Here is a 16,133-nt window from a genome sequence, read left to right on the forward strand (position 1 = left end):
TGCCCCCTAGGGCAACGTAGACCTGCACCTGTGTCATCACCTGGAAACGTGTGCTCCCCGAACTGACAGTGGGAACTGGTGTCACGCACATGAGGAATCTGAGTTCCTAGGAGCTGAAGGGCCACGTTGAATGCCAAGGCACCCAACTGCTAGGTGGTGGCATAGCCTTGATTTTAACCATTACTACGAATAAATGGGAACTGAAGCTTCCTTTTGTTTGTCCTTGAAAAAATAGTGAAACAATCTAACATCATCAGCAGCATCGCCTACATGGTCCAGCCCAGAGGACCTTGTGTCTGTGGCGGCTGAGAAGGAAAGTCCAGCCGTGTCACTTACACATTAGCAGGCTGGGTCTATTTAGACACTTATGTGATTTTTCCCATGCCAGCGAGAAGGTAATGGGAGAGAACTCATAAAGCCGCTTAGAAGGGGTCTGATGGAGGGACGGTTCTGATTGGTGGCTCTTAACTGCTCTAGGGTCACAGATCCCTTGGAGAAAACGACAGCGGCTACGAACCCTTTCCCTCGACATAAGCACTGACACGAATACCCTCAGAACCTCGCTTGCAGGGTCCGTGTGTTCACAGAGCCCTGGACTCCACTGGGTGCCTGGTCTAGACAAACCCAGGCCACCAGAAGGGAGGCTTGGGCCCTCACCTAGGCAAAGCTCTTGTATGAGGGACTGTGGGCAGAACTTCCTGGTTACACTTTGTTGAAGACCAGGCTTTGGCCACTGCCACCTGGCTCACCTTCCTGTGGTCCCAAGGGGCAGGGCACCCTCACAAGACTTCTAGAAAACGGGTGGCTGCCATGGTGGCTCTCAGGGGCACACGATCTCTGGTTCATGCAGCAGACTTAACCACGTGCCCGAGAAGTCCTCACTGTGACTAGGGTGCCAAGGGAGTTCCATCTTACCTCATCCGTGATCTGGCCTCCGAAGGTCACCCATGTTCCTGGAAGGAGACACATAGACGAGAGTTAAGGAACCTGCCAGGGAGCCAGATTCTCCCCTGGGGCGCTCAGACCGCAGGCTGCAGGGCCCAAGCGGCAGTCACAGGTAGCCACACTGTGCTGCTTTGTGGTCTGTCCTTGGTGGGTGTAGACACCTGGCCTTCAGGGCAAGTCTTGCTCTCTTGGGGCCACCAAATCGAGGGGACAAATGTCTCCAGAGCAGACAGCTGACCTGGGCCCAGGAGGTCTGGGGCCTTTGACATGTGTGTCTGGGGCTATGTGGTAGCGGGTCTGTTCCAGGGACACACCACAGGCAAGGGCATGAGCAGGTCTGATGGCCACCTCCCCCAGCTCTCACTGGGACGGAGCGGTGAGGGCAGTGTCAGGGTGTTGAGGTTGCAGACCGTGTGTACCATGGAGGTGGAGAACAGTGTGTTCTGGGGACAGACTCGCATCTGGCAAGAGAACAAAGGGTGCTCAGGAGAGGCTCTTGTGCAGCCCGGCCATGGAACAAAGGCATCCTCCTGGCACACCTGGGCCAGGCATCCCTGATTTGTGGTATGGGGGCAGGGGCTGGTTTCTACCTCACCTGCTCTCCTAAGGCTGGATCCCTGTTCTCCCCTCTCCCAGGCCTCTCTGTTGCCAAGGCAACCAAGCCCCCTGAATCTCAGGCATTGGGTGCTGCTGCTCCTGGGAGGGCATGGCCAAGGGCTGGGCCACCTGCCTCCCATGGGGACCTGTGCCAGCCCTTGCTGGCCCTCCCGCATCCTCTGTATCCTCTCCTGGTGCCCAGGGGCCCCCACACTCACCGAGCCCCAGGCAGGAGACCCGCAGGCCGGACTTGCCCAGGTTCCTGAAAAACAAGCGTTGTGTGAGTTCTCAGCACGAGGGCAGGACCCCGCCAGCCAGGCTTGGGTCCCATCAATGTCACCCCCCCATCCACTTCCACCCCGGTTGATGTGTGTTCAGAGGCTCTGAATGGGACCTGTGGAGAGAGACCTCTGCCTGCCCACCCTGGGGGTGAAGTGCCAACTGCCCCCAGCCCGCACCAGGGCATGTCACGCTGCTGGCATGGGCCTGCTGGTGCCTGGGAGGGGGTCTGCAGAGTTAACTCAGGACAGGCAACAATATGAAGGGATGTGTTCTTGTTTCACGGCTGCAGCATGACTGATTGCAGCCCTGTGGTACCATCCATGCAGCGCCCCCTGGCTAAGCTGTCCTCTTCCTCTTTTCAAGAGCCGAGATCTGTAATTTTGTGTGTCACTACTCCCTCTCTCTGAGGACAGAGGTGGGAGATCGTCCCTCGTCACCTGGCCCACACAGCCTACAGATCTGTCCCTCTGGTGGAGGGCGCTGCGAGCTCCATCATGGGGGGAAGGGAGCCAGCTCCAGCCCTTGCTACACCCACAGCCTAGCGTCCTACCCAGGCACGGCTGCCCGAGGCTTGGTATGAGGCCACCAAGGTGTCCTCCCGAGTCCACAGGGCCCTGCCTTGGGCCATCACTGGTGTCCTTAGGAGGGGGAGGGGAGCAGGGTAGACACCCCTGCCGAGGGCTGGCATGCCTGTCCATCCTGGCCCATGCTGGCTGGGAGCCCACGGGGGTGGCAGAAGGCCAGGTGGTCCTCAGCACCCTCTCAGGGGACCCTCCTGGCAGCTTTGTGCCACGGGTACCTTACTTGGCGGGAATCACGATTCCCACATTATGGAAGGATACACAGAGGCTTACCGGGAAGTGGAGGAACAGGGATCCTACCCAGACCGTTGGGTTCCAGCTCATACCCCTCCCCGACCCAGGGCGTGATCTGCCCAGATGGTGAAGCTGACAAGTGACTGACGGGTCTCACAGCTGCAGCTGGGCCCCCACTCATCGGGGTCATCTCCACTTCCCTCGTGGGTCCAGTTGCTGGTGCCTGGTCAAGGGACCAGCTCCTTGCAGGCAGTGAGGTGTCAGAGCCATAAGAGATGCGGGAGGGTGAAGCCCAGTCTCCTTTCCCAGGGCCCTGCTTTTTCCAGGGGCCGACACACTTCTAACTTCAGCTGATGCTGGGACCTGTTTATCCCCTTTCTAGCCAAGCCTGGCCCCCAGGAAGGCGATGTGGGGCTTGCGCCTGATTCTGACCCCCCACTTCTGACATGGCCCACTCTGATCCTCCCCAGCCTCACTTTCCCTGGTTATAAGACTCCTGGACTCTAACTATATTATGAGTGGATGTGATACCTGCAAGTCACTTGAAATCAGTTGAATGTGTCATCAAACCGAAGGGACTTCTAAGTTGCACAGGTTTGTTTTTAAATTTCCCATTAAAACCAGTTGCCAGCCAGTTGTCCTATAGGGAGTGCCTGGGGCATAGGTCACGGGACACTCACATGTGTCTCCCTTCCCAAAAGGGCAGGCAGGTGCCCAGGAGAGACACAGCACTGGATGCGGGAGGGTGGCCTCCTTATATAAAAGCAACAGACATGTCAAAGAGGCTTTAACCATTACCAAGCTGAAACGGGAACTGAGGCTTCCTTTTGTTTGTTCCCTTATAAATCAATGAAACCACCTAACAGTTCTCTCAGCATTGACTGCATGGTCCAGCCCGGAGCCCTTGTGTCTGTGGCTGCTGGGAAGGAAAGTCCAGCTGTGTCACACATCCTGGCAGGCCAGGTCTATTTAGACATTTAGGTGACTTTCCCCATGTCAGCGAGAAAGTAACAGGAGATAACTCATAAAGTCGCTCAGAGGGGGTCTGATGGAGGGACGGTTCTGATCGGTTGTTATTAACTGCTTTGGGGTCATAGACCCCTTGGAGAAAATGACAACGGCTACACACCCCTTCCCAGGACACACACACTGACACTAATACCCTCAGAACCACGCTTGCAGGGTCCATGTGTTCACAGAGCCCTGGACTCCACTGGGTGCCTGATCTAAAGAAAACCAGGCCTCCGGAAGGGAGGCTTGGGCCCCCACCTCTGCAAAATCCCTGCACGAGGGGCCGTGGGGAGGAACTTCCTGACCAGGCTTTGTTGAAGATCAGGCTTTGGCATGTCCTCCTCAAAACTCCCTCCGCTCTTTATAATCAGCATAGATGTGCTGCATGTTCGGGGGAGGGAGTGACTTAGCAGTAGGTGAGGACATGAAACACAAGGCTGAGCCCACTTGCTCCTGGGGCTGAAGAGCTAAGACCCCCTTGCCTGCCAGCTTGGGATGGGCTGGTGTGAATTGTTCTCACTCCCAGATTCCTACCTGTTCCATCTGACTGGTGTGAAAGGGACCTACTTCCCTGAATGGGCTCTGAGTTTCCCCCCGTACGGGGCGGGGACCCAGGGCATCTGGCCGTCCAGCTGCCTTTCCACCCCCAGCCCTCAGGAACAATTTAACAAAACTAGGACACTGCATGATGCTGCAATTACCCTGCTCAAATTGTTTCCCTGTTAAAATGATGGTATTGGTTCTGCCATCCGCTGCCAGGTCTGGAGAGAAGGAATGAGAAGGGACAGGGCACCTCTAGGCTGAAGGCTTTACAGACATGGCTGCTCCATGGGGGTGGGGAGTGACACCGATTTCAGCCTGATCTGCGCAGGGGCTGCGGACACGCCGCCTCCTGAAACTTTCAAGACATGACCATCGCTTCCTACAGATGTCTTCTCCCTAATTAAAACTCAACATAATGATAAAACAGTTGGTCAAAATCTCTAAACCCAAAGGCTACTGGTCCTCATTAACTGGCTTCGTGTCTCTCCTGTGGTCTGGAAAACAACCGATAAGGACCCGCAGGCAAAAGCTTTGCCAAAGGAACGCACGATGCCCAGTGCACACCCGCTGAACACCTTGCTCCTCTGAATACTGCGCCTCAGGCTTCGGGAAGGGATGGAGCCGGAAGGCCCCGGGAAATCACAGACCCTTAAAAAGAGTTCCGGGCCCTTCCTTTTAGCATCTGGGCAGAGGACATTGGATCAGGTGCAGGGAAGGCAGCAGCACCGTGATCAGCTGTTTGGGGAACAAAGCAGACGGAGTGTTTCCCACCAGCATTGAGCTCGCCTGGCAGTGGCCGTGCCTGTTACACCATCCTGGCGACGTGCAATGGTGACCTGTTTGCAGGCCTGCCCTGCTCCCAGACTTCAGGTTCCCTAAGGCCAGGTCTGGGCTTCCATGTCTTTGTCAGCTAACTGGAGCTGGCCACAGCAGGGCTCCAGGAAGGGCTGTTTTGGGACGATACTGGGGTGTCATTTGGGCGTGAGAAGCCCAGGTCCTGGGGTCAGACCCTTGGGACCTGATGAATAAGGGACTGGCTCCTCCCCTACGTGTCAGGCTTGGCCTCCCCATGCCCACACCGAGCACCTCTTGGGCCCTCTGGCAGGAGCAGGGCACCTGCTGCTGGCTTGGTATGTCGAGTTTCCTAATGCCTGCAGGCTGCGTGGGCATCACTGGACAGCTGTGCCTAGGTGACACCCAGAAGGGCAGCTTCCCAGGGAAGTGACTGGAGTTGGAAGGTTAGGTTCAGGCCCACCCTGGTCCCAGCAGCCCTCCCCTACACCCTACACCCTGGCTATGGCCTCGGGACAGTCCCCAAGAGGAGAGATGGGGGAGGTGCTCTGCCAGGGCCCATGAAGGGGCAAGTTTTGGATTCCCGGCCCCATTCCAGGTGCTATGAATGCGAATTATCTCACAAGGGCATGGACCTGCCTCCCTGCGGCACGGAGGAAAGCTCCCCAGACCCCCTGCCAGGTTGAAGGCTCTGATGGCTCCTCCATCCCAGAGGTGGGTTCCCGCAGTCGGGAGGTGCTGGGGCTGGATTTGAACCCAGGTTCTCAGGCTGCAAACTCACTAGCCCAACCAACACTGCCCTTCACGGCATACACACACACACACACACACACACACACACACACACACACACACACACACACACACGGTCACTGGAGCACTCACATTCTCTGAGGTCTACTCGTATTAACAGCCATACTTTTCGCTTACACAGTGCCCTCTTTCTTCCTTTCTTTTGAGTCAGGTTCTCACTCTGTTGCCCAGGCTGGAGTGCAGTGGCACATCATGGCTCACTGCAGCCTCAACCTCCTGGGCTCAGGTGAACCTCCCACCTCAGCTCCCTAAGTAGCTGAAACTTCAGGCATATGCCACCACCTCCACCTAATTTTCTGCAGAGACTAGGTCTCACTATGTTGCCCAGGCTGTTCTCAAACTCCTGGACTCAAGAGATCCTCCCACCTTGGCCTCCCAAAGTGCTGGGATTACAGGTGTGAGCCACCATGCCCAGCAACAGCGCTTTTTATGTTAACAGATAGTCACACTTGTATTAACTCCTTTGATGACTGGAGTCCTAGGATTGACTTACAAGTTGCAGAAGGTAACAAGTATCTAAACCAAGAAAAAAATATATGTGTTTACTTCTAGCTTTTGGCTCCTTATAAAAAGATATAAATCCCAGAGTTTCTAAAGCAGATAATTTCATTCTGATTCGTCTTAGAGGATAGGAACAAAACCTTAGAGGATGGGAACAAAAGCTTCCACCCCAGAAGTTCATTAAAGAATCAAATTCCCCCAGATACAGGCAAGAAAGGGACCCCCCCCAGAGACACTCCAGAATTCACCTCAAGGAGGCGTCGGCTTAGATGATGCAGTTTTTACCTGGGGCCCAATTCCCAGTTGCTGGTTCTGGAGAGGTTTAAGCAACATGTCTCAGTTGTTAGGGTGGACTCTGTCAATACTCTTCAAGTTGGTACCAATGCCACCTAGAAACCCAGCCGGCCCGTGTCACTGCTTCAGGTCACTGAAGAGCAGTGTTGTCTCTGGTTCCTGTTCTGGAAAAAGTATTCCAGGAAATTTGGAACCAGAGCCCTAGCTCTGTTTCCAGCTCATGCAGACCATGTATGTGTGTAGAGACCCCCTTTCTCCAGGACATGTTCTCTAAGCACTTAGGGCTCTGGACTTACCTGGGAACTGAGGAGGGAAGCCCCGGCTAGATGTCCCCAGTCTTGCCCCCTGGGGCCCTCTGTACAAAGCTGAGACACTCCCTTTTCCACTCTGGGCACATTCACTGAGCATTTGAACAAGGCCATGGCAGGGGATGCAGGGAAGAGAAGGGGGGCTCTGCTCCGACACTTGAACTTGGCATCCTCCCCACACACGTCACAGCGTCTGGAGCCAGGTGAGGGCTGAGTCCAGATGGAGGGGGCAGGACAGCCTGGCTCACTGGCTGGGGAGACTCTAGCTGCAGCTGGCTGCCCTGTGCCCGCTGGAGCCACTGTTCTGCCCGCACGGGGAACCCAGACCCAGGTCTGGCTCAGGTTGGGGAGGGGTGTTAATTCCATCACACGGTTCACACAATGTCTCTTACCACCAGAGGGATGCTTGTCAAAATGGTTTGACTGCAAAGATATCACACCACCCCGGGGCATCTTCTGCGGCCTATGTGTCAGGGGGGAGGGCAGGAGGATGTGGGGGCTTGTGGCCCAAGCCCTGGGGTTCCAGGAAGAGGAAGCACTGGCAGCTTGGCGATTGTAAAAGAGTCCCAGGAAGGAAACACAAGCAGAAGAGGGGATGCCGTTTCCACCTCCCTCTGCAGCCGTGAAGAAACACTTGGGGTTGACCAGAGCCTCACCCGCGCCTGTTACCAAGTCTACCAAGTGCTAAACACAGCCCCTCCCGGCCCCTCAGCACCAAGTGCCCCAGTCCAAAAACATGGGATTTGCAGGTGTCATGGGCCTCAAAGGAGAGAGTGAGGAGGTAGCCCCAACCCTGCAAAGCTGTCCACCCCTCGTACCTATATTTCATTCCATGCTGCTTCATGCTGGCATCGCCGGTGCACGGGAGGCTCTGCACCGACAGCTGTCCCAGGCTCCTGGCCACCATGGCCACGGCGCGGAAGCGGCCTCGGGTGCCCAGGTTGGGGCTGCTGGACGCCGGTCGGCCCAGCCGCTCCTCAGGGCCCCGGCCCTTGAGGCTGTGCTCCGAGCACACGAAAGACACCTGCATGCTGAGGCCGGCGCTGGCTCCTGCGGCGGCCCCTTCTCTAGGGCTGGGAAGTCATCTGTCCCCTCAAAACTCGTCCTCCCCGGGGCAAGACCTTAGCCCAGAAAACAAGGCAGCTCGCAGCGCTCCAGCAGGAGTGAAGGAGGAGATCAAATTTCCAGACCCGCGCTGGGAAAGACCTGATCGGAGGTGCCGGAAATCGGGGGGCACAACTTCCCGCCCCTCTTGTGCCGCTCTTTTCTCCGCGGGTCCTCCCTCCGTCCCTGCCCCGGTCTGGTTCTGGCTGTTCAAGTCTCCAGCCCAGGAGTGTCCAGAAGTGCTCAGCAGGGCTGGGCTGTGAGTTATTCCTGACAATGAGTGATGAGACACGCCTTCCTTTGACGGGAGGAGGGAAGGCCTCCTCCGCGCATCCTCCCGGCTCACTGAGCTCCGGGGCAGTGGCCAGCGGCTTGAGCAGGGCCCTGTGACCGCCCTCCTGGGCAGCGACTCAGGGGGTCTCGGGGAGCAGCTGAGTCTCCCGGCTCCCCAGTCTCTGGGAGGGTGACTGGCCGCCAGCTCCAGGTTCCACATGCTGTGGGCGCTGAGGCTCCGCCGAGTCAATGAGGCGACCAGGGAGAGGCGGCAGTGTTGGCCGTTCATTATTAATGAAGCAGGATGCACAAGCCTGCCCCAGCTTGTCCCCTGAGGCTGTCGCGGGCTGCTGGGCCAAGACCAGCCCAAGGCCCGGGCAGGCATGCAGGCGGTAGACGCTGAGAGCTGGGTGCTGAGCCTGTCGGCTGCTGGCTCTGGCCAGAGCCTCCCCAGAGCATGCCTGGTGGCTCCTGCCTGGGGTCTGGCCTGGAGAGTGGCGTCCGCTGGGGTTTGGCACACAAAGAGAAGCCAAACTACCAGGAATGTGGGGAAGGGACCACTCTGTCTTGATGATAACAACACAGATAGCCCAAGGAAAGTAAGTCGGGGGGTTGAAAGGACCGAGGGACAGAAAAGTTCCAGCACTCCAAAGGGCACTTAGCTTACAGAAGATGCTCAACAAACACTTCTGCAATGAATGAGTGAATGAGTGAATGAATGTAACCCTTCCCTGCTCCACTGCATTCTCCTCAGCATCTGGAGGGGCTGCCTCTGTCCTCTGACCTCAAGCATCTCCCTCATGCCCTGCAGGGTGGGCCCTGGCCAGTCCTGCCTTCTGGGCTCCCTTGTCCTGCCAGGAGGGGCTGAGAGCGAGCACTGGACAAGGAGGTGGGCAAGTGTCCTGGCATCTAGCTGGGGCTCTGCCACTCACTGCTTTGTGGTCTTAGGCTGGAGTCCTGCCCTCTCTGAGCCTCTACTGGCTAAGTGAGGGACTAGGGGTCCCCTGCAGGGACCTTCCATACCTACTAACTGTCCACCCTCTGCTCCTGAGAGGACCCAGAAAAGAATCCACGCAATGTATTCATAAGGGATAGAACCGCTGCTCTGACTTTTGACACAGAAATTAAGAATAAACCTTGTCCCTGCTCCTGCACTGGGCAGCCACTCTGGGCCTCACTGCCTCAAGTGTAAAATGTAGATTACAAAGAGGCTCCCCTGGAAGTCGTGGCAGAGGTCAGACAGCGCGTGCAAAGCTCTCAGACTCGGCTCTGTCCTTGCTAAGTGCTCATGCATGGTGTAAGCTCTAATGATCCCAACATAAAGGAGATGTGTGCCCCGGCGGGACACAGAAGGCAGCCCGAGAGTGAGCGGCCCACCGCCCAAGCCTTCCCTCTGAGGGTCAGTGCAGCCCTGAGTGCACCCACATGCTGGGCTTGACTTGGAAGCAGAAGCAGCCCCTGTGGGTGGCGCCTAGACCTGGGAACAGAGGTCCGGGAGGGCAGAGCTGGTGTCTTAGCCAAGGACACCCTGGCAGGTCACAGGCCCCACCCACAGAGGCCACAAGGGCCTCTCAGGACGGCTGTTGCCCCGCTACGCCCTCCTCCAGCCAACTGCTCACTTCAGCCACAGGGCCTGGCTGGCTGGAGCCTTCCTGAGCCCCTCGAGTGGAGTGGGGGTGGGGCAGGGCCAGCCAATCCCATCCTCATGGCTGGACCCAGGACTAAAGATGGCGGACCCTGGCATCCTGGGGAGCCACAGACGTGAGAGATTCTGCCTCTGGCCCCTTCCTGGGGCTCAGGGCAGGTGTTGCCCCCACATCCTCCCTACTTGGGGACTCTTCACAGGGTGTGAACAGGAGCAGGTCTTAGCATGCCAACTTCCTCCAAATTTGCAAAGCCAGAGCCAACATGGAGCTGGCTCAGACCATCTCACAAAAGCCTTAAATATCCCACTGTCAATCATAAAAAGGACCACATTTATTCATTCAAAGAGCATTTGGGTGCCTGCTGTGTTCCTCGTGCCAAGGCACCTGTGCTCACGGTGCTTACCCTCCAGGGCAGGGTCTCTCGATATCTGATCAGGATGCCAGGGGAACCTATGACAAATGCAGAGCCCTAGGCCCCACCAATGTCTGTGGAATTGGTGGCTTTGGGGCTGGGCCTGGGAGGGTGTGTTTTTCCCAAGAACTTTGAGTGAGGCTATGCAAATTGGCCTAGTGAGGTGTGGAGATCCTCTGCTTCTTCCTTATACATTTCTCTGAGCTCCGGCAAACCGCTGGATCCCACAGAGGGTGGTGTCTTACTATTCCTCGGGGTTGGCTCTTACCCAGACAGTGTGCTTGAAGCAACACAGTGAAGTGAGACTCACATGACTCTTAGTCACCACCATGTAAAATGTCATCTGCCTCACCACATGACTCACCGCTAGGTATGCACCCAATGAACTGAAAACGTACACCCACACAAAACCATGACCACAAATGTCCATAGCAGCACTTGCCACAGTAGCCCAAAAGTGGAAACAACCCAAACTCTCATCGACTGACACATGTATAAACAGAACGTGGTATATCCATACGATGGACTATTATTCAGCCATTAAGAGGAAGGAAGTACTAATAACATGTTATGACATGGGCGGACCTTGAAAACACAGTGCTAAGTGAAAAAAGCCAGACCACATTGTATCACTCAATTTAAATGAAGTATCCAGAATAGGTAAATCCTTAGAGACAGAAAATAGATTAGTGGTTGCTGGGGGCGGGTAGTGGATGGAAACGGGGAGTGACAGTTAAAAGGGTACAAGGTTTCTTTTTGGGGGTGATGAAAATGTTCTAAAAATGTAGCAATTATTACACAGCTCTGTGGCTACACTAAAACCACTGGATTGTACACTTTATTTATTTATTTAGACTCAGAGTCTCACTCTGTCACCCAGGCTGGAGAGCAGTGGCACAATTATGGCTCACCATGGCCTTGACCTCCTGGGCTCAAGTGGTCCTTTTGCCTCAGCCTCCCCAGCAGCCAGCACTACAGGCATTATGACACCATGCCCAACTATTTTAAAAAATTTTTTTGTAGAGATGAGGTCTCACTATGCTGCCCAGGTTGATTCAAGTGATCCTCTCACCTTGGCATCCCAAAGTGCTGGGATTATAGGTGTAAGCCACTGTGCCTGGCCTGAACTGTACACTTTAAATGGGTAAATTTTGGGGCCTGTGAATTATGTCTCAGTAAAGTTGTTACCAAAAATACCCATATCACCTGCCTCAAAAGCCTCTGGGCTTTTGCTCCTGCTGTTCCCTGGGGCGGGTGTGTGTGTGTGTGTGTGTGTGTGTGTGTGTGTGTGTGTGTATGCCCTTCCTGTTTCTCTGCCTTTGAACACCTTGTCATTTTTGACACCAGCTTGTGGTACACATGGTGTGAACAGCTCTCCCCAGCATAAGTTACCCAGCCCTTCCAGCCTTCAGTAAACATTGGATCAATGAAACCAGGAAAGACTAACTCATGTTCCTGATTATACTAAGAGTCAGAAATAGCTTCTGGACAAATAGCCATTGACTGGGGTAATGGTGTTTACTTGTTCATACTTTATACCTTATTTCTTTCTTTCATATTTTTTTTTTTTTTTAGAGACAGGGTCTCCCTCTGTTGCCCAAGCTGGAGTGCAGTGGTGTGATCATGGCTCACTCCAGCCTCCAACTCCTGCGATCCTCCCACTTCAGCCTCCCGAGTTGCTGGAACTACAGGCACGAACCACCACTCCCATCATGGTCCTTTTTTGAGAACCCAGGGGTAGAAATTTTAGGGGTACTGGACTTCTCCTAAGCAACCAGTAAGTTTCCCTCTTTCCTGGGAACCCTGAATACAATGCGCAGCCCTCACCAGCCTCTGTGCCAGGGCTTCTAGTAGGTGAATTTTGTATTCTATTTTCATCCTTGATTTATCTGACTCACCTACTCTTATCTTCCATTTCCCCATATTTGCTATTATTTATTTTAAACTTTTCATTGTAGGAGATTAATTTAAGGAAGCCGCCTACAATCCTTTTTGGAATTAGGTAGAGGTGGGGAGTATATGATTTTCAATCTAATTTTCATATTATGCATATTATATTGCATTATAGTCTCTGAAAATTGGTGGCGTGTATGAAAACTCTGTATCAATGCATATCAGCCGGGAGTGGTTTCCTGCCCCAGGGACCATTGAGCAATGTGCAGAGACATTTTTGGTTGTCACAGCTGGGCAGGGGGTGCCACTGGCCGTGGGTAGAGGCCCCAGTTGCTGCCCTACACCAGAGGATTACCCACCCCCGTGTCAGCAGCACTGAGAAGGTCTTCCAGGTACTAAGGAGAACCCTGGATGGTGTCTGCTTGATCATGTTGTTCCAGACAAGAGAGCCTGGAACATCCAAGTGCAGGGCACAGGACTGGGAGGCACAAGGGGCCTTTTCAGACAGAACCACCAGCTCCTGCAGGAAATATTTAAACCCACTCCCATCCAGAAAGGAGATGCACTAATTGTCCCTCCAGGAAGGGGGCAGTGGGGAGATTTCCATCTTCTGTGCACTTTTTAATCTATTTTTCACATTTTCTTTTTTGTTGGAGTTTCACTCCGTCACCCAGGCTGGAGTGCAGTGGCATGCTCATGGCCACTCCAGGGTTGACATGCTGGGCTCAGGTGATCCTTCCGCCTCAGCCTTCCAAGTAGCTGGAACTACAGGTGCGCGCTCTCATACTTGGCTAATTTTTAAATTTTTTATTGTAGAGATGAGATCTCGCCAAGTTGCCCAGGTTGTTCTTGAACCTGTGGGCTCAGGCAATCCCTTCACCTTGGCCTCCCAAAGTGCTGGGAGTACAGGCTTGGGCCACTGCACCCAGCCGATTTTTCACATTTTCTATCACAAAATGCATATTTATCTTATAACCTGGAAATATCCTCCAGTTTCTCTTTGAACTATTAACTGAGCCTGTTCGATTTTCAAGGTAAGGCAAAGAAGAAAGGGCTGGTGGCTTCCTGTGTGTGCCCAGACCTTGGGTCCACAAGCCCCACCAGGACAGGGTGAATGACACTGCCACGCTTCCTCTGCCTACCATCCTTTTGGTGTTAGAACTGGTCATCTGGCCCAGCTACAGGCTGCCCCGCCCTTGTTCCAACACGGTCTCTGGAGACAGTGAAGACAACCTCACCAGAACCCCAGGGTGCCAGCCGCTTCTTCACCGTGGCTTTCTGAGGCCTTCGCTCTGAAAGGAAGATTCTGGAAGGTCCAGATTTCATACTGGACAAGAAGGATCCCCTAGGGCTGGATTGGGGGCGGTAGGCACAGTCCTGCACACAGTGGGAGCCCAGAACCCTCAAGTGTGCTGAGGGGTCATGATGAGACCGACACACACTGAGAGTGCACAGGTGATACACCTGCAGCCTAGACAGGTAAGCATCCGCCCGCCCACGCCCATCTGCTGTTGCTGCACATTGACTGCTCTGTGCTCAGCTTCCGATGGTCTAAAACTGGTCGCAACACGCCAAGCCCAGGTTGCTGTTACCTGACCTCACAGGTGAATGATCCCTCCCATGCTGAAGTGCCCCTCTCAGTCTCTGCCTTCAATGAGTTTGAAGGGGTCCTGGAAACTGAGTCTGACAAAGCCTATTGCAGGACAGATGGTGTTAGGGGCTGGGGCCGGCAGCCAGTCCCCAGAACCCCTCCGGGCCCACCCAGCAGGTGCTCAGGTGCATACAAGTCCTCATGCACCCCCTCCAGCTGCCTGTGTTCCCCCACCCACCTTGCTTAGCACCCAGCCCTCACTCCATCCTGCTATAACAGGGCTGTGGGACGATGGGAGTGACCATCTGAACTCAGGGAACCAGGACACACAGGAGCCATGACAGCGAAGGTGGGTGGGACACCATGGGTTTTAAAGGCTCACCAAAGTTCAGGCCATCCTGCTTGTCCAAAACAGGGTTGTGACTTGTAGTATTCTTGGAAAGTTACAAGGATTAGACAAGAGTGGAAAATTAAAAGCCTAAAGACTTGACCTAAACTTGCCACAACTAGATGTCACCCCCAAAGGGTCTCTCCTTGCAGATGTGTCTAAGTGGGGAAGAGGGTGGACCCCAGACACATGCTGGTCGACTCTAAACAGGCTTCCATTAAAAGCACCGAGTGTGGACATTCGACTTCGATCTACCATACATTTCTGCCTCTCTGGTATCGATAAAATGAAGCAAGTTGTTCCCACTGTGATTAACTGGAGGCATGGACACCCCCAATTAAAAATTCCACCCAGTGCCCATGGAATGCCACCACAGAGAGCATCCCTAGGGGGAAGCTTCCAGCTCAGTGGCCTGGGATCTACTCCCTGCCTCAGGATGACCTGGAGAGATGGGAAGTTGGGGTCAGGCAGCTCCTCCCCCAAGATGGTAACAGGCTTGCAGTGGAAGGGGGTGGATGCCCTTCCCTGTAGACTGAGGTCTGTGGAGGCCTCAAGCCCTAGAGCCTCAAAGTTTTAGAGATGGCTTTGAAAGCACAGCCTCAGTCGGGCACGGTGGCTCATGCCTGTAATCCCAGCATTTTAGGAGGCCGAGGTGGGAGGATCACTTGAGGTCAGGAGTTTGAGAACAACCTGGGTAACAGTATGATCTCGTCTCTACAAAAAAAATTTAAAAATTAGCTGGACATGGTGGTGCACACCTGCAGTCCCAGCTAGGACTGGGATCACCTGAGCCCAGGAGGTTGAGTCTGTGGTGAGCTGTGATCGTGCCACTGCACTCCAGCCTGGGTGATACAGTGAGACTCCAATTCAAAAAACAAACAAACAAACAAACAAACGAATGAATAAATAAAAACCAAAAACACAGCCTCCAGCAGCTTCTCTGACTAAAGACGAGAGTCCATGTCTTGCAGGTGCCTGCCCTGCACCAGTTAAGTAGGGGCACCCTGTCCGTGCTGAGTGGAGCATGGCTTGCACCCAAAGACAACTTCCTGCCTGAGGAGGAATGGCAGATGTCAAAGCGTGGGTGGCTTACCCCACGGAGTAGGTTCTAAGCGCAAAGGGAACTAGGCAATGGGGGTGGGGGTGGAAGACCTCAAACCCGACAGGGGACTTGAGAATGACTGGTCGGGTGCTCTGTCGACCGGGAGCTTAGACTGTCTCTTTGGGGGACAGACTAAGAAGTGATGGTAGGAAGGAACAAAGCAGAAGGAACAGAAAGTGCCGGGACCCTGAGGACAGAAAGGGCTCCGCCCCTTGGAGGCACAGATGGAAAGATTAAGTGGTTGGAGCTTGTTGAAAGGAGGGAGAGGGGTCCAAACTGAAATGCGAGGCAGGCAAGAGCCCTGCAGGGCCTTGTAGGAGTTTGGGTTCCCAGCCCCACAGGGAGGAGAGGAAATGTCACTGAACCAAGGACTGGTGGTCCGGTTGGTATGACATGGGCCCAGCCCTGGCTTCCAGCCCACCCCTCCGAAGCCACATACTGGGGACCCTCCCGTCGCTCCAGCCAGGTGGGATGGAAAGGGGGAGCCAAGTCAGTCCCCCTCATCCTGCACCCTCACGCTTACATAGGTGTGGATTTAAAATTCTTTTTTTTTTTTAACAGCACAAATTGAACACAGTTTTTTTAAAAATGGAGAAATTAGCCGGGCTCGGTGGCTCAGCCTGTAATTCTGTGCATTTGGGAGGCTGAGGTGAGTGGATTGCCTGAGCCCGTGGGTTCGAGACCTGCCTGGGCAGTGAGATCTCATCTCTATAATAAAATCAAAAAATCAGCCGGGTGTGGTAGTGCATGCTTGTAATTCCAGCTACTTGGAAGGCTGAGGCGGTAGGATCACCGGAGCCCAGCAGGTCGAGGCTGTGGTGGC

The 16,133-nt window shown here is 54.5% G+C and overlaps 1 protein-coding gene across 5 annotated transcripts in view; it reads right to left on the reverse strand.

Moving 5' to 3' along the window:
* The window catches only part of KCNAB2 (potassium voltage-gated channel subfamily A regulatory beta subunit 2), a 106,380-nt gene that overhangs the window by 34,802 nt on the left and 55,445 nt on the right, over window positions 1–16,133 (reverse strand). For 3 of the 5 annotated variants that reach the window (XM_008048576.2, XM_021707793.1, XM_008048575.1), the window contains 2 exons: window positions 1,761–1,804; window positions 916–953 (listed from right to left, as the gene is read on the reverse strand). In XM_008048576.2, coding sequence (XP_008046767.1) covers window positions 916–953; window positions 1,761–1,804 — 82 coding nt within the window. Of the gene's footprint in view, window positions 1–915; window positions 954–1,760; window positions 1,805–7,719; window positions 7,932–16,133 lie in introns of those variants that run through there. The other 2 variants (XM_021707795.1, XM_021707794.1) reach the window with 1 other exon arrangement.

Source organism: Carlito syrichta, unplaced genomic scaffold, assembly GCF_000164805.1.
Source record: "Carlito syrichta isolate Samal-C Ts95f unplaced genomic scaffold, Tarsius_syrichta-2.0.1 Scaffold126411, whole genome shotgun sequence".
In the NCBI taxonomy this organism is placed as follows: Eukaryota; Metazoa; Chordata; class Mammalia; order Primates; family Tarsiidae; genus Carlito; species Carlito syrichta.